This window comes from Phasianus colchicus, chromosome 10, assembly GCF_987193195.1.
Source record: "Phasianus colchicus chromosome 10, bPhaCol1.hap1.1, whole genome shotgun sequence".
In the NCBI taxonomy this organism is placed as follows: domain Eukaryota; kingdom Metazoa; phylum Chordata; class Aves; order Galliformes; family Phasianidae; genus Phasianus; species Phasianus colchicus.
Genome location: NC_143445.1, coordinates 10,191,328 through 10,209,485, shown reverse-complemented (window position 1 = coordinate 10,209,485; position 18,158 = coordinate 10,191,328). Strand labels below are relative to the sequence as shown.

The following is an 18,158-nucleotide window of genomic DNA, read 5'->3' as shown; positions in this document are numbered from 1 at the left end:
GCGGCCCCGCCGCAGGGCGCCCATTTTTAGTGAGGGAAGGCGGGCGCTGCGCATGCGCGCTGGTGGTGCCCAGCTGGTGTTTACAGGGAACCGCGTACTTCAGAACTTCCAGCCCGTGTTTAAGCTTCGCAAAGGCCGTATTAAGGCTGCGACCTTACGTCATTAGCACCGTGCAAAACTCGGCAGCGCGATGTAAGATGCACCCGAACAGCACGCAGCACAACGCTCGTTTCCCGACACGCTTCCATGCAGCACCGCGACCCCCCGCCCCGCCGCCCTCCGGCAGCCCAGGAGCAGCGAAGTGAAAAGTGCTGTTATGTAGCGCAAATAATTTTTTTTTTTTTGAACAGGATAAAAAAAGCTCCTATTTTCACTGTATTTTTTTTTTTTTTTAATGTCCACAGTTATGTTTTAGAGGGCAAAACGAGCGGCAGAGGCAGAAGTGCTGAAGTGAATATTGATCCGAGGTCAGCGCAGCTTGCTAATTCAGTCCTTACAAATGCCAAAAGCACCGCTTCACAGAGGCAAACGAGCTGAAATACGATCCGTTAGAAGGTAAAAATAAAAACGACACAGCTTATAAAATTTTAGATTGTTTCTCTGCAGGTACACGATGCTCCATTCGGCCTCCTTGGAAGGAGCTGCTTTCCTGAGCACCCCTCAGCAGGCGCAATCCCCAGCTGCCTGCTGGTGGGAGTCCTCCTCTCTTCCACCACTTCTCCAGTCTCTGTAACATTTACACACTACCGAGATGGATTTTGCCTTTCAAACTATGAAGCACGCTAGAAATTTCTTCACCAGTGATTCCACGTGTACAGCAGGGCTCAGGTCCTGGGGTGTGGGCTGGAGCCTGGACGCAGGCCTGCATTCCAGGGAGCAAGCAGGGCTTCCTCAGCTTCCTCACCACACTTTCAGCTGACACTATCGATATATATATACTTAATGTCATGTATAGGTAGTGGAAAAGATCATTCGTAGGGAGAGGAACGAAAAACAAATAACCCCACAAATGAAATAGGTCTTTTGTTTAGTCAAAATATTTTATTTGGTTGTATTTAGTAGAAGGTTTCTTTTCTTTGTTTTTTTCCTTTTTTTTTTTTTCCTTTCTCCTATTGTTTTCTCATTATTTCTCATTTTTCATTCTTTCTGTACAATATATTAACACTTTGCACCTGTTCAGCACTTTCCTGTTAAGGCTCTAAAATTATCTGCAGACGAGTTAACTAATTCTCACAACAACCAGAGAGATTAAGATCAACTTTCTTCAAGTTTTTCTTTGGATTTCGGTGTCCAGCTCGTATCAGCTGGGCTTGATATGCGTCCCTGCAGCTGTGAGTGATGCATGCTTTTGAAAAAGCCCAAATTGGAGCACTCAAAATCTAAAGCTATTTATGAAAATCTTTACTTTTAGTAACTTGTTGAAGGTCACACGATAAGGGTACAGCAGAATTCAAAACGGGGAACAAAGCGTAAATTCCCTGGAGCACTGCATTTGGCTCCAGGGCCTCCAGCATAAGAAAGACATGGACCTGTTTGAGTGGGTTAGAGGAGGGCCACAATAACCATCAGAGGGCTGGAGCACCTCTGCTATAAAGTCAGGCTGGGAAAGCTGAAGTTACTTAACCCAAATAAAAAGAGAAGACTCTGAGGAGACCTTATAACTACTCTTCTAGTACTTAAAGGGGGCCTGCAGGAAAGAGGGGAATAGACTCTTTCTTAGGGAGCGTAGCAAAAGGACAGAGGGCAACGGTTTTAAACTAAAAGAAGGCAGATTTAGATTAGGGATTAGGAAGAAATTCTTCACTGCAAGGGTGGTGAGGCACCAGAACAGGTTGCCCAGAAAAGCTGTGGATGCTCCGTTCATGGAGGTGTTCAAGGCCAGGTTGGATGTAGCTTTGGGCAACATGATCTAATGGAAGGTGTCCCTGCCCAGGGCAGGAGAGGTGAAACAGAATGATCTTTAAGGTCCCTTTCATTTTGTGATTCTATCAGACATAACACATTGTAACATACTTCTGACTTTGTAACCACAATCCCTTCTCTTTATACTTTACCCTCTACTGAACATTTCCAGCAATCTTTAGTGTTACACATTTACTCATATCCTGTATTTTGCTAGTAAGCTTTACAGTTGTGTCTTGAGTCATCAGTTATACACAGTATACAATGGCTTTGTGTGACTGCACTGAGCCTTAAATAAAAAAGTCTTAAAAAGCATAGGGCATAGATTTTGAGTATTTAAAGAAATTTCAGAGCTTATAGTAAAAAATCTCACAAGGGATTGTCTTAAAACACCTCCATCACCAAACCTTATTTAAATGAAAGACTAAATATTAACTTGACATTGATACCTTCTTATCAGTAGTGCATTTGCATAGAGATTCTTCATAAAAACCTGCAAATTCACAATTATACCCTGCAAACATACAACTGTTCAAGCTAACAATACTTTTAAAATATTCATTTAGTTCATGGAAATGGTATCTTCAAGTCACCTCCTTCAGAAGATAATGACATGAAACACAGATGAAACTGTTTCATAGTTAGATTAACACTGAAAATTTCAAACAGACAAACATAATGCAAGTATTTCAACAGAAACAATACAAACTTTCACTGGCTTAAAAAAGATCTAAAGGAGAAGTCTTGGCTATTTCAGTGTATTGCTTTGCCTTACATTTAAAATGGTATATTTACAGAACTCTTCAGATGAATTAGGCTTCTACTATAAAACTAAATACTGGAATTCTGATAATTTGTGCAAGTATTAAAATATTAACATTTTAAATGTTAACATTACAATTTTAAATAGCCTTGCAAGTGCAATGTTACAAATATTTTTTAAAAAATCAGAGCTACAATTTTATATAAGTTATATGAGTAAATGAAAGTGCTTTTCAAGTATTCATGTTCATTTGCAGTTGGGTTCTCTTGTTAAGTCAGTGCTCAGTGGTACAATTTAAGTATAAATCTTGTTTCAGTTTTGGATGCATGAATTTAACTGGATGGAATAAATGAAATTTGAAGGAGTGTTTGTGCTCAATATTTCAAAATAGTATATAATTTGTGATAAATATTTCTGAATTGAATATTAAGAAAATGAAATACAGATTACTCCCTGGAGGCTCTGTAATAACCCAATAATGCTGTGGGAGCTCCTGAACCACAGAGTCATTGTAAATTCTGCTGATTTCTTAAATTATGATATGCTAAATGTTTGTTCTTTAGTAGAGGCAAAAACATGGGAACAAAATAAAGGCTCAATACTGTCAAGTTCTGAAGAATTTTTAAGATCCCATAATCTATGTCAAAAGCATGGTGTCTAAAGAAGGTTTTCTTACACTTTCAATTAGGCAGCACTTAGCTGAAGTCACTCAAGAGAACACAGCCAGTGTGCATCAGCCCTGTAGTGTCTATGCACAGTGTAGCTTCCTTTCTGGCTAGTTGAAAGTCATTATTATTGCAGTGACACAAATAAGACTGTATGCCTGTTTCCCAGCCATGGAAAGGTGAGCTAAGTGGGGAAATGCTTGTTTATTAAACAAAAAAAAACCAAACCAAACCAACCCTAAAATTAATCAATATGTATTTAAAAGTGCACTGAAAATATTTCATATTGAACCCTGTCTCTTGTAAGTGCCAGATTTTCATCTTAAATTATACCTGCTTTGAACACTGATCATCTGTAAGCTGATATTAGAGCATTTTGTTTGTCTTGCCATTTGAAAAGCACATGACACAAGGCAGCATTAATGTCCTTCATTAAAGATTTGGCAATGCCACAGATTTTTTCATGAAGATGCAGCTTAGAGATGACAGTCTGCAGGGTCTTCTCCAGAACTGTGTCATTACAAGCCTACTCCAACAAAGTGCTTTGTCATTTGCCAAAGACAAAAGTCAAACTGTTGCCCTACCTCACCACAGTGCTGCACTGGCAATCATAGTTTTCTTTCCAGGTGCAGTTGGACTTTAATAAATTATAGCTCTCCATATTTAAGCAATTCTTTGCAATAAAAGCAGGGTTTCATGCTCTGTCAAGACTGGCCATTATTTAGACTGGTCTCTTCATGCAGACCTGACAACGGCTGATGATGTTTTCTAGTTCTCCTGCTTTCAATGTCTGTGGCATAGGTTTCCTAAAAGAAAGAAAACATTTACTTTTTGTTGTTGTTGTTGTTAAAAACCAGGGAGAGGTGATGAAACTGTATATGGAACGAAGTTCAAAAAGGCTAACTTCAAGATCTGGCAGATGGGTCGGGACAATCCTAAGCAGAAATCCAGGCTGGGTAGAAAATAAATTGAGAGGAGCCCTGAGGAGGAGGACTTGAAGTTGTTGGTTGAGGAAAACCTCAATGTGACCTGGCGTCACGTGCTTGCAGGCCAGAAAGCCAACTGTAACAATGGCTACATCAAAGCAAGTGTGAACAGCAGGGTGAGGCAGGTGCTCATCTCCTTCTGCTCTGCCCTCTACAGACTCCACCTCAAGTTTTGGGTTCACCCCTGGGGATCCCAACAAGGGTAAGGGCTTTAAACTGAAAAATGGTAGATTTAGGTTAGATATAAGGAAGAAATTCTGCACTATGACGGTAGTGAGGCATCAGAACAGGTTGCTTACAGAAGACATGGATGCCCCATTCCTAGAAATGTTCAAGGCCAGGCTGGATAGGGCTTTGAGCAATCTGATGTAGTGGGAAGTGTCCTTACCCACGACAGGAGAGCTGGAACAAGATGGTCTTTATGGTCCCTTCCATGCCAAGCCATTCTATGACTATGAATCAGATGTTAGGTCTCTTTGTGTTATGGAATGACCATAAACCTGACAAATGGGGAGGTCTAATCTGATGGGAATTACTAGGGGAGACCTTGCTTGTTATGTAGGCAGTTAGTAGCTTCTAAGCCATCTGCAGCATGGATGCAGTGCACATAGGTGAAGGAAGTGGGGCTGGGGCTGCTGAGAAAGTACAGTTTACCTGAACATTCTTCTCGGATTTAGCGATGCCAACCAGAAGCTGTAGGAGTTTGTGTAGTAGTTGCACGTTCCCCTGCCATGGCACTCTATGAATGGGATGGCTCGAAATTCTTCTAGACAAGATCCAGGAGATGCCAATGCTTGGCCAGAAGCTTCTGAGCCAGCACTTGTATACTGTAACAACCAATAATAACTTTTTTAAAGGAGAACTTTTACATCAGCTTTTAGTAAACTGCAGGCAAAGAAATCTCTGAAGTTTATCATATGTTCTGTGCCATATCTTGGACAAGACAAAAATTAGCATAGATTAGTTTTATCAGACTCACAATGAAGTACAGAAACTTTATGAAAATTCAAGCATAGTTATGCTATTTCTTAGTTCTTGCAAAGGTCTTTTTCTGCTCTAAGAAAAGCCATAAAAATGTAACAAGTACAATCACTATAAAGTAACTGGCTTCCATCCATTTGAGGGCTACAGTAACTGAATTACAAATAAATTAAATTTCATCTTGTGCGTGTGCTCCCATTCATATTTTTTTGTTAAATTGATTCCTTCTCCAAACACACACACACACACACACACACACACACACACACACAAAAAAAAAAAAAATCAAAGAAGGCATTTTCATTCTCTAATGTTGGACAATCCTTGTAGAAAGTGCTCTAAAATAATTTTTGACAGAATATTTGCTGGAAAAATACATTTATATTTGATGATGTTTGAAAAGACTGTAATTTAGCCAGAAGCTGAGAATTTTTTTTTTTTTCCCAAAGAAGTTTATTATAACTTAGGGCCAAATGACAGGAGCGACAACAAATTCCACACTAAAAGGACTTCCCATCATGCAACAAACAAACAAAACCAAACCAATCAGACCTTTCAAGAGAGATTTTTATTTCTGTCTCTTACCCTATTTGCTGGTATCCCTATGGTATGCCTCAGTCATGGATAACAAAGGTGAAGTGCCACTCCCCTGGTATAGACACACCCCTTATTCCCATTCTCTGTTCTCACCTTGCAAGCACATTATTAGCTTTCTTCACTAATATCTCGTTATGGCACCAAAATTGCTGAAGCAGTCCTTTGTAGAGAATGTACTGCATTTGTTTTGATTTTAGCTTTCTATGAAGCTTGCCCAAAGTTTGAATTATAAAAGAACTGCCAGGCATAGTAGCAGGTAGCTTATTTCTGTGCATCTGTGGTCAGGACTGCTTCAACCACTGCAGGCCCCAAACCTGTCCTTCTAAGAGCTCAGCAGAACACCTGAGTGTGCAGTTATTTTTGTGAGACTAAAATCCAGTTGTTTTCCTTTAATTACTTCCCCCTTTCCTTCTGCCACTTTTTTCCTGACAGATCAGAATAGTTGTTTCTATGCTTTTGTCGTTAAGTAAGAGTTAATAGAATTATTGTCTCATTCAGGCAAAGAAAAAAATTAGCCATTATTAAGACACAAACATAGATGAAAATGCCACTGAAAGTGAGATGAAGGAAAATGAATATTGCCAGTGTTTTTATCTTTACCATAACAAAAGAAAAGCCCTTCCAGAGAGATATCCAGCCTCCTGGACATGCAGGAACTGCAGTTGTTTGGCTGTGAACTGCTATTACCATTGCAGGTCCTTCACAGACAATGCATCTGTAAGAAGAAGCACGCATGCCTTCAGCAGAATGAGGGAAAATATGTAAGCAGACCAAAAACTGCATCTGCTATGATACTAGCTACCCAAATCTAGGGCTCACTAGAAATATTGTACCTCACATACATTTCTGCTGTTGAATGAGGACATTAGTAAATTGAAGGTAATCCAAATACCCTTTTTGCAATATCTATTAGACAGAAGTTGGTAAAAGGTAAGAATGAATCCCAGAGCATTTGACCTTCCTAATACCGCCTTTACCAAAGTAACACACTGAATTTTACTTTCATCATGTGCTCATTATTTTACGTTGCTACGGTTTAGATCAAAGTTCTGTACCTTTATTTGCTAATATTAAATTTAAATTTAAACAATACTTTATTTCCTAAATGAAAAAAGTATGAAGCTGAGCTACTAGATTGCAACAACTGTGTAGAGCAGGCTAGAAGGAAGAGCTGAAAGCTTGCCTTCCTATTTTTTGTTTTCTTGCTCTTGGTCTTTTAAAGCTTTCCCCCTTAAGAGGTTCTTTATCTTTTTCAGGCATCCTAAAGCAACTGAAAAGGTTCACATTTATACGAGGGTGTTTTATAGCAGAGAACCTTCAGATCCAGTTTATAATGTTCTTCAACAACTACAGTAAATATATTATATGTAATTGGAAACAGAAATTGACTTGTACTGTATTACAAACACTGAAACTGTCATTGTGCCACCTTAGCCTGCTTCTAACACATATAACATTAGTATTAAAAAATATGTATGTGCATATGTATATATACATATCTATGTCATTACAAACAGTAGAACTGTATTCCCTTTTCTCAAGTCAGCTATACTAATTAAGCCTGTGGCAGTACTTTACCTATATTCTTAACTTTTCTAGAGTATCCTGAATATCTGATATATTCAGATGAGTAATTAAAAAAATAAAAAAAATCAAGCAATTATAAAAAGTGCTTCTATTTACTGAGGTAAAGGTCCTTCTCTAAGATTTATTGTTCAAAATAACTTAAACTCTGTGTGGCTGCTGGCCAGAAAAACTAAAATTCTTGTACTCTTACCTGCTTATATGGGGCTCTAGTGCTTTACCAGAAATTGGTGCCATGTCTACTGGCATTGCTGTTGCAGTTGACAGCCAGTATGAATAGTCATTGCGAGAAGCAAAACTGCACACATCATTGGTGTTGCAGAATAAGAATGGCATGGTTGTAAATCTCTGCAAGCAGCTACCAGCTGTTCCTAAAGTACAGAAGAGAAAAATTTGTGACAAATAGGAGACTATATTCAGCACGACAAAGGAGACCAGTGAAAAATTAAAAAAATTGATGACTATAAAGAGTTCAGTGTCTATACAGTGAAATTGCATGAAATCAAAATACTTATCACATAGATCAAAGTAAGTATTTAAAAGTCAAGGGCCAAGAACAAAATCTGTTAAAAATACTGTCTTACTGAATGATATCAGTCCTTGACACAACGGCAGGGATTAAATACAAGCTTAGGGGGTCATTTCTGACACTCAATAGCATTCAATCTGGCACCCACAAAACATTGTGTTATCCTAAATCTTGTAATATTACTATCAGCCCTACACAGATGCTACTGACATTTACAGCAGGCATCTATTCAGAAGTAACCAAATTGCTCCTGAAAAAAAATGTATGGAGGGCAAAAGGAAGTATAGGAATACAGGAAGGAAAGTTGTCTTTCAAACTGTGATTACTGAAATTGACTCAGAGCAGCAGACCACTGATGGTTGAAGCCAATGTTCATCTCAGACACAACAAGTTTGGTTTCGTGAAGACAGCTTAGCATTACTGTACTCTACAGAAGGTGATATGAACATTTTACTAATATAGTACCAAGGTCTTGTCCATGTGCTCGTTCATTTCCTTGTACAAAAAGCAGTGAATAGCCAATGTAGATTTGTGATGTCCCAGGTGGGCATGAAGGAATCTTTGTTGATTGACTATGTCGAGTGAAGATAAAACCTCTTCTTGTTGGACCAGTGGTGGTAGTACCTGGTGATCCAGGCAATCCCTGTAGGCCAGGGAAGCCAATCAATCCAGGTTGCCCTGTGAAGGTGAAAAAAAAATATTATCACGTTCTTCAAATTTCTACTTTACTTGAATTAGTGAAACCACTTGAAACTAAACAAAAAAAAATTAAATTAAAAATGAATAACAGTTTTTACTAGATACATTAGTTCCTTTGGACCTAGCTCACATAGCTTTCCTTCTTGGACCTAGCTTTACTTTACATCAATTTGTGGCAAAGTGGAAACAACTTTTTTTTTTTTTTTTTTTTTTTTAAAGTTTAAATTATTTTAATTTTATGGTGACTCAATAAAAATATTCAGTTTAAATATTCAAGTTGATGTCATGTAAAGGCATACTGATTTGAACAGATTTACAAGTAGGTGAGTAAATGTAGTTAGTAACAGAGGAGCACAGTCAAGGCACACTTTTATAAACGTTGTAAACTACTATTTCTGTAGTGAACATGAATCTGTTAAAAGCTAAGCGTGGGCTACTGCAACTGTTACAGAATCTCAATATATGCCAAAAGAAGACTTGATGAAAATTGGGAATACAGCTTATTTATAATTTCAGTAGTAGTCAAACAGATGTCTGCTTTCCTGTACCTCTTTGTCCTGGAAATCCCCTGTCTCCTTTTGGACCAGGCCGTCCTGGTTGACCTGGACGACCAAAACTTCCTGGTAGACCTTTTACTCCTTTAGGTCCTAAACAGTAATCAAGAAAAAGCAGATTAGTATAGCAGTATTATGAGAAACTTTAATAAATGCTAATAAATGAAGTTAAAATCCCTGTGTGAATGTAACTGTTAGAATAAAAACAGCAGCAAAAAGTTCACAAACGTTGGGTCTGTCCATAGTATTACTATCAGCATATTTCACATCAGGAAGATAACAAGGAAGTACTGAATAGATTTAGAAAAATATTATTTTCATAAAAACTTGTACATAAATCACCGCAAACAACTTTTACTTTTAGCATGTGTTAAACTATAGGAATATTTCAAAAACATAACAGGCCATAATCATGCCGTTCACAGTTCATAATACCATAAATAATGTAGTTCCTTTGTAAAACAAATTTAAGGAAGGTGTAAAAGAACAATTATTTAATGCCTGCTTTGTTATGCCAGAAGGAATTTTGTTATTCCTGAGTCAGTCATGCTTTCCAGCAGGTCCAAGACTCTGAGAAGTTCCCTCCTGGTGTGGAAAGCTGTGGTATGAGAACAGTGGTTGAGCAAACATCCACCTCATCCCACTTGCTTCTTGTTCCCACATTCCTCACAGCCATGGCAGGCTTCACTTCTGATAGAAAAATAGTCACCTTTATCTTCCCACCTCCAGACTGTGATAGAAACAATCACTTTGTAGTACACCTACAGTACTTGTTACCTGTGTTACTTCAGAAATGAGAAAAGCTCTTGAAAATGGTTCTGCACATACAAAAACAATGACTGTTTTGACTGAAGTTTTTTTTAATACCATTTTTGTTGAATAGCCTTATATTGAGGGAAAAACTTGCAAAAAACTACTTTGACTGCAGGTGTGGTGAGCAGATGGAATGGGCCAGGTTACAAACACAAGGTTGTTAACAAGGCAATAATAAAAATAACAAGAGCTATTTTTAAATTCTGAGAAGTATTTTAAAAAATTTAAATTTTCTATCCATCTGTATGTTTTCCTGCCAAACTGAAGTGTTCCATCATATGAGACACACAAACATGTTCAGAGATAAAATTATAAACTACCTTGTAATCCAGGAATCCCTTGAATTCCTTGATCACCTGGTGTTCCTGGGATTCCTGGCAGTCCAGGAGGCCCCTTGCTCCCTGGGACAGAGAATATTCTCCCAGAGACACCAGGTGGACCTAGAAGAAAAATGTAATGAAGAACTCTTATGTTAAAAACAAGCAAAACAAAACAAAACAAAACAAAATCAAGCTAAGTTAGCTGGTATTAGAATAAAAGCTGTAACAATAGTTACCAGGTTGGCCCTTTGGTCCCCTTGGTCCTTCTGCCCCTTGTGGTCCAGGTGGTCCTTGATTACCCTTTTCTCCTGAAGAAAGAGATTGGAAATATGTTGTTTGTTTTTTTTTTTTTTTTTTCTGGTTTGAAAGGTCACATCAACTGTCAGACGTCCACCACCTCATTTATGAGTCTTGCGTGATCCATGCAACCTTTCTGAAGAGTAACAAAGTCAGCAGCCTCATCTGAAATAGGAGCGTGCACTTCTACATGTCTTTTGTTACTCTGGAATTTATAGGTTAAGTGTGATCTGTTAATAATTTGTTTCCATATCCCTGTAATACAGTTCAACTCCCTTCCAATTGTCAGTTATATTGATGGCTGTTAGGAGGATTATGAAGTTCTTCAAAAGTTTGAAACTTAATTCCTTTCACAGTGTAAAATATGAGGTTACATCCACAATATTCCCTAACAGTTCTGCTGTAAATAATAATAAAGGAAACCTTTTATTGAGCCAGGAGATATGACTGACAATGTGAAGAAATGAGAAAGTATAATTATTCTCTGTACAGTGATTTTTAAAATTAGAACCATAAACATAACATATACAGCATGGAACACAAAGCAGAAGGTTTAACAAATAAATGACAATTGTGTATTTTGTATTAGGTAATCGAAAATGAACATATTGGAATGATGCAAGCCTAAATCAGATTCCCCCCCCCCCCCCCACACACACAAAGTCTTAAAAGAATTCTTAGCCAGCAGCTTATCTGACTAACCCTTGGGAATATAAAATGAATAAGTCTAATACATTTTATAGTTTGTCTGCTGATAAACTGGTGAATGAGATCCTAATCGAGACTGTTCTATGGCAAGCAAACAACCTAGTGCTTTATATCATAATTATGATTAAATACTCTTGAGTTTATAGCTAAGAGGTTGCCAAAAATCACGTCTTTTAGGGGTGGTGTGGCATTTCTAATTAGCAAATCCAGTTCCAATGTCCTTACACATCATTAGTAAGACAAATATTTTTAAGTTGCCTGAAATGGAGACAACTGAAGTCGTAGCCGTTCCTCACTTTAACAGCATTTTGAACATACTCAGAGCATCTAACTAAAAAAAAAAAAAGCTCTCTTAGTGAATGCTTTCTTTCATAGCTGACATACATTCTGCTCTTGATGGAAAAACTCCATGTCTCTACGATCTGACCTGGTAGGTGCTATTAACACATACTGTTTCAACACAATATGGAAATTTTTCTGTTTGTCACATAGAAGTGTACATAATAAATACATGAATACCTTTTACACCTGGAAATCCAAGAAAGCCAGGATCGCCTCTAGCACCAGGATAACCTGGTCGACCTTCTACTCCCTGCAAATCAGATATCATCAATAATAAAGGTAAAGCAACATCTCCATGCAATGAAGAACATTTCTTCTTTGTTCAAAAATATTTTAAGTGCTATGTACACAGAACATCCTACAACTAAAATAATTTGCTCAATTTTTCAGCATGTTAGAAACAGTCATATCATTGTTCATGTTATTCTGTAATACCTAATGGCCAAAGAAACAACATGTCAGAAATATTCAATGATTCCTTTTTGGTCTGCTTAATTCTATGGCAACTGTTTTTAATATCCATTTTAGTATCTTCATTACATATTTATTTCTTTCACTTTGGGTGTTATTTTCATGGTAAGAATGAAATTTACAATTGAAACACCGTTTTCAATGTTTTCAGTATAAAAGAAACATGTAGCATTCCTTTCACTGACTTTTGGACCTGGAGGACCACTGTCACCAGCTGGGCCCATTGGTCCTGGTATGCCATCTGCTCCTCTAACACCTTTGCTTCCTTTTATGCTCATAGTGGGAAGACCAGGCAGCCCTTGAAAACCAGGAATACCTGTACAGAAACAGAATATGTAAAAAGCACCACCAACACCATTTCACATACATTACAAACAATGCAGCTCTATAATGGTACTTAATGTTTATTGTCTCAGTGATTCCCAAGGAAATATGACCATTTATTAAAAAAAAAAAAAAAAGAATGAATGAATAACTAAAATTAATTTTTCTCTAGCCTCTTAATTTAATCTGAGATCAGACATGAGTTCTTGCGATCCTCTGTAGCACTACAGTTTTTTTTTTTTTTTTTTTTATATCCTTCAGTTGTAGTTATGTCTGGAATAACATGCATGGTATCTCACTTCTTTGAAGTCAGATTTCAGACACCATACAGCTTGCAAAGGAAGAAAGCAAAATTGAGTGGAGGGTAAAACTTACATAATACTGCATGGACCATTCTGGTGTTTGCAGCTGTAACGCTGCATCAATTTGTAAAGGAACTACCTGTTTAATTATGAAGCTCTCTGGGGAATAATTCCCTCCAATCTTGAGTTTTGGACAGGCTGAATTCTGCTTTCAATTGTAAGTACATCATTTCAGATAAATAAGGAGTTATAACAATATACCTGGTCTTCCATCTGCACCAGGAATGCCTCTATTGCCTTTTGGGCCAGTAATTGCCATGCCCGTTGCTCCTTGAAATCCAGGTAATCCCATTAAGCCAGGAGGTCCAATGGGTCCTTGGTCACCCTGATGACCTTTCATACCTGGTGGCCCAGGAAAACCAGGCAGCCCCATGTCCCCTTTGACTCCTGTAGAGTATAAATAATACATTTGAGGAAAATTGGCATGATGGTGAGATGGTATGACAACTTTCAGAAATAGGACTACACAGAATATATGCATTTACCATACTGCAAAGGTGGAATTCAGCCTTTGGTTTTAGTATATGTATGTCCCCATTCCATCTTGCTACTGTAAAGCAAAATGGTTGCATGAAGGCACAACGCAAGGTAGTGTACACCCACTTTTCTTTCAAAACTTCACTTCAGAGTTTGCTCATACAAAGGAAGAAACTTGAAGAAAGGGTAGAAAGATCAGACTGGGGAATATTTCTTGATATAGCAGTAGAAGCAATGCTAGTTCAAACATCAGAACTGTCAAATCCTATTAAATTAAATTTCAGATAAAACCAAGAGCACAGTAACACTAGTTGATAGAGCAAATTCTCAGTTACACTATTTTTCAACACAGTCTCCACCATTAGTTGTACATTTTGCCAGTAATGAACAAGAGTCTGCATGCCAAGCTTGTAAAAATCTGCACCAGTGGAGTTGACCCACTGTTTCACAGCTGCTATGATGGCATCACTGGTGAGAAAATGTTGCCCACATCTTTCATCATCTTTCATCATCCTGACTGAATGGAAGTCAGAAGGTGCCAGATCTGGACCATATGGTGGGTGTGGTAGGACAGTGCAGCGAAGATTCGTAGTGTGTTCTGTGGTCTTCAAACTGGTATGGAGCCTAGCACTATCACATTGGGGAAGATAGGTTGTATTCTTCTTTGGCCTGACTGTCTGGAAGTTCAAACCTTCAATTTAGTCAGCATTCTGATGTAGCAGTCAGAGTTGATAGCTTGCCCAGGTTCCAGGAAATCCAGAAGTATACAAGCCCTCTCCTGTACCAAAAGTCAGTGCATATCAAGTTACCTTCCAGTTACCTGCTGATGGCTGCATTTTGAACTTTTCCTTTGAGGAGGAATTAACATATTGTCACTCTGTGGACTGCTGTTTTGACTCCAGCTTGCAACGGTAACACCACATCTCATTACCAGTAATGATGTAATTCAGGAAACTGTCACCTTCAGCCACACATTGGTTCAACAGATCCTGACAGAACTGCATACAATACAATAATGTTCTTCCTGTTCCTGTGTGAATGTTCATGGGACCGACCTGGAGCAAACTATGTGATATGCCATCATCATTTCCAACACACTGAATCTGATATTCAGCTTTTTACGGAGTTTCCTGTCATAATCCACTGACTCGCAAGGATGAACGGATCAAGACACTATTCATTTCATGGTTTGACTGCTGTGCATGGCTGTTCAGAATGTGACTTGTCTTTCATGTCACTGTCACCACTGCTGAAACACACCACCCACCACCTCATTGCACTCACATCCACTGTTTGGTCTCCAGAAACATTCAGCAAACATAAATGAATGCCATCGGGTGCAATTTTTATTTGTATGGAGGAATTCAATTACACACATTTGCTTCATACACAATTCCACGTCAGACACCATTCTGCCAGATTGCCCCTCTGCTGCCATCTGTTGCATGGCAAGAAAGTTCAGTCTCTACAGCTGTATCACCAACATCTGCCCCAATGTTGTGGGACAGCATAATAAAAGAAGAGGCATTACTTTCAGAGCAGCCCTTGTATGTGCCATTTTAAACATCTAAAAGCATCTTAAAAATGAAGACTCTAGTATGAAAAAAAGAAGCTCCTACTTTCTGGAAAAAAAAAAAAACAAAACCAACAACAAAAAACTCACCTCTACGACCAGGAACACCTTGAATGCCAGGGATTCCTCTCCCTGGTGCTCCTACAAAACATTAGGTCACATTATACTTAATAGACCAGAGTAATTGCTCAAAAATATCGCTGTCTAGCACTTCATATTTCACTTAAAAATTCACTGAATCAAAACATAGGTTTTCGTTATATATCCAATAACTGATACTTTATATTTTGAATTGGTTCTATCCTGAAATACAAATGATATTTGTAAGCTTTTCTTTACAGTAGGAATTCTTTTTTACCAGTTGTATATGACGCAGAGTCTATAATAAATAAAAGACAAAACTTATTTTCAAGTGGAAAAAGCCAAGTAACAATTTGCATTAGTTAAAAAGAAAAATAAAAGAACATACATAGTTATAAAAATGAAAATACTTTAACAGTGATTACTCAAAACTGAATATGAAAAAACACACAAATATCTAAAGTGCAGGTGTCAAGAGGATGGGGCCAGAATCTTTTGTCAGGGCAACAAGCGCAGTTTGGAGCACAGGAAGTTCCATCTGAACATGAAGAAAAAATTGTTTACTTTGAGGTGACAGAGCACTGGAACAGGCTGCCCAAAGAGGCAGTGGAACTTCCTTCTCCGGAAATATTCAAAACTTGCCAGGATGCTTTCCTGTTAACTTACTCTAGGGAATGTGCTTTAGCAGCACGATTGAACTGGATGATCTCCAGAGGTCCTGTCCAATCCCTACAAGTCTGTGATTCTGTGAAAAGGCTTATTAGGAATGCCTTCTCAGGATTTTATTTTATCTTTAAGATATTAATATATAAAAACATTTTGACTATAAAACATGAGAACATTTTGTCAGAATTCAGCACAGGATTGTATCTATCTGTGGACACTGATGATATCAGGAATGACATTCAATTGAAAGCTTTTACACACTGATTTCTTTCATCCTTTTTGTGTGAAAGCTGAGACCCTTTCTTTAAAGGGATCTTGGTTCTCCTAGGTTTTCTCAGGTGAAACACGTAATAATCAATAACAGCAATACTTAGACTGTTGCAGGAATTAACATTTCAAGGGGAAATTATGACAAATCACATGCATAATAGATGAGTGACATGCATTTCATTAATAGCATGTACTACAATTACATAGAAAGTCAATAAATATGTAAAATTAAAAGCCTTCTGTCCATAAAGTCCTCTTTGGCTCCACAGAATTTTCTTATTAATCTTTCCATAAAAAATTCTTGTCAGTTTAGCTAGAGAAAAAAAGTAATTTTTAAAATATAATGCAAGTATTTCACTGCAGTTACCTGGTTCTCCCTTTACTCCTGGGGCACCCGGCATACCATCCTGACCCTGATTACCTCTTTCACCAGCAAGTCCATTTTCTCCAGGGTATCCAGCAGCACCTATGAATTAAAAAGGACAACAGTATCATTTTTACTTCTATTATTTTGCACAGAAAAGAGAGAAGGTCTCAATTTCTTTTATAAAAAAATTGTTAGTGCAGCTAGCTCAAGGATAGAGGTAACCATCTGCTATATAAACATTTGTCAAAAGCAGAACATCTTTTGTTTTGAGTTCACTGGACTTCAGTGGATTTAGAACTGCCACAATTCCCACTACTAACATGGAATCTGTGGAAATCCATACAAAAAGCATGCTTTCTTTTCCTAGCTTTATTACAAAATCAAGTTTTCTGGGAGTAGATTCTGATCTTTGCTAAGTGCTGATAAGTCAGAACAACAAGAACAACACAATTTAGATGAAGATCTGCATATGAGAACATTCAATGCCCTTTTTTGAAGACAGGGACTGACACTGACTTTAGTGAAGTCTACATTACAAACTTCTTCTGCCACATACTTACACACTCCCCTTATGCATTTTTTTAAATGGTTCAATATTTTCTGCTGCTCTGAGAAATGACTGCCATGCTCTCTTCCACCTCTTTCCTCACCACTTTACTTTCTCCTTCATGTCTAGCTATGTCTTAGTTTATTATTCTCTTTCAGCAGGTAAAACAAGCGTTTCCTACTATCTATGCTATCTATTGCCATCTAGATATTTATCTATAGGTATCTAATGATATCTATTGCTATCACATCTTGAGACTTTTGGAATGAAAAAAGAAAAAGAGCATCAAGGAAAAGGTTTCACAGTACAGAAGTGAAATTAAAACATTCCCTGAGCTGAACTGAGAACATTGAAAATAGGCTGTTAAAGAGCTCAGCTGAAATTGGAGAAGACAAACAAAGCCTCATACCAATATTAACAGAGAATGTAACTATATCAGGTAAATTCTAAAAGCTCATAATAATATCAACTGTCTCATTACAAAGAAAATAATAAACCAGAGGGCAGCAATTTGGGAGAGATGCTATATACCATACCAGGAGGACCGGTAACACCCTGTTGTCCTGGGTGGCCCTGCTGTCCTTTAACACCAACATCTCCAGGAAGTCCAAGTTTCCCTGTAAGAAAGAGTTTGGGAGAGTAAAAGAGGCTTGGAATTTAGTTAGCCTGGCTGTTAGCCTGGCTGTGCTGACTATAAAGGAGTTGCTGAGGTTTATGACAGCTGAATGTAAAAGTGCCACCCCACAGACACCCTGCGTAGCTTATTCAGAAATTCTCTTCTACTGGATATCAGCATTTAATCCCTCTCCAAAACAAAACATACCTGGGTTTCCAGCAACTCCTGTTTCTCCTCTGAACCCGGGTAGTCCTGGTGCTCCTTTATGTCCTGGCTGACCTTGGGATCCTTTTTCTCCTTTCCTGCCCAAAGCCCCAGGAGCCCCTGGATCTCCCTAAGAAATAGCAGTTGCATACAAACAGGTAAAGAATGACATTACATTCTGTATTTGAAGAATAGAAAAATCATGCTTATTTTTAAACTTACAAATTAACTTCATTAGATGTTTTTCCATAGATTTTTTTCTAATTTCATTCTAACAGTTGTTCTTTTGAGCCAAAAATACATTGTACACGTAATATATAGGTATACAAAATAGTAAAATGCACATTTTATCTTGAATTCCAACGGACTTGCAGAACAACAACCTCTTTCTTGATAACCCAGCTAATAAAGAAAGTAAACTGATAATCTGGACAAATTACAGGAGGTATAATACAGCTTA

At 37.8% G+C, this 18,158-nt stretch overlaps 1 protein-coding gene and 1 long non-coding RNA gene across 4 annotated transcripts in view; one reads left to right on the top strand and one right to left on the bottom strand.

The window, feature by feature from the left end:
• Positions 1-83: 83 nt before the first annotated feature.
• Positions 84-11,324, top strand: LOC116230813 (uncharacterized). 2 transcript variants are annotated; one of them, XR_016469598.1, is made up of 3 exons: positions 84-313; positions 405-555; positions 10,763-11,324. It is a non-coding gene; the product is annotated as an uncharacterized LOC116230813 (long non-coding RNA). The 2 variants fall into 2 exon arrangements; XR_016469599.1 differs by lacking the exon at positions 10,763-11,324 and adding an exon at positions 7,151-7,581.
• COL4A3 (collagen type IV alpha 3 chain) overlaps positions 2,141-18,158 on the bottom strand; it is a 58,348-nt gene continuing 42,330 nt past the window's right edge. For both annotated transcript variants that reach the window (XM_031596352.2, XM_090147280.1), the window contains 15 exons: positions 17,702-17,828; positions 17,415-17,495; positions 16,332-16,430; positions 15,038-15,088; positions 13,099-13,284; positions 12,397-12,527; positions 11,918-11,990; positions 10,630-10,701; positions 10,394-10,513; positions 9,255-9,353; positions 8,473-8,685; positions 7,672-7,849; positions 6,495-6,609; positions 4,971-5,143; positions 2,141-4,136 (listed from right to left, as the gene is read on the bottom strand). In XM_031596352.2, coding sequence (XP_031452212.2) covers positions 4,052-4,136; positions 4,971-5,143; positions 6,495-6,609; positions 7,672-7,849; positions 8,473-8,685; positions 9,255-9,353; positions 10,394-10,513; positions 10,630-10,701; positions 11,918-11,990; positions 12,397-12,527; positions 13,099-13,284; positions 15,038-15,088; positions 16,332-16,430; positions 17,415-17,495; positions 17,702-17,828 — 1,803 coding nt within the window. In that variant the 3' untranslated portion in view covers positions 2,141-4,051. The remainder of the gene's footprint in view (positions 4,137-4,970; positions 5,144-6,494; positions 6,610-7,671; positions 7,850-8,472; positions 8,686-9,254; positions 9,354-10,393; positions 10,514-10,629; positions 10,702-11,917; positions 11,991-12,396; positions 12,528-13,098; positions 13,285-15,037; positions 15,089-16,331; positions 16,431-17,414; positions 17,496-17,701; positions 17,829-18,158) is intronic.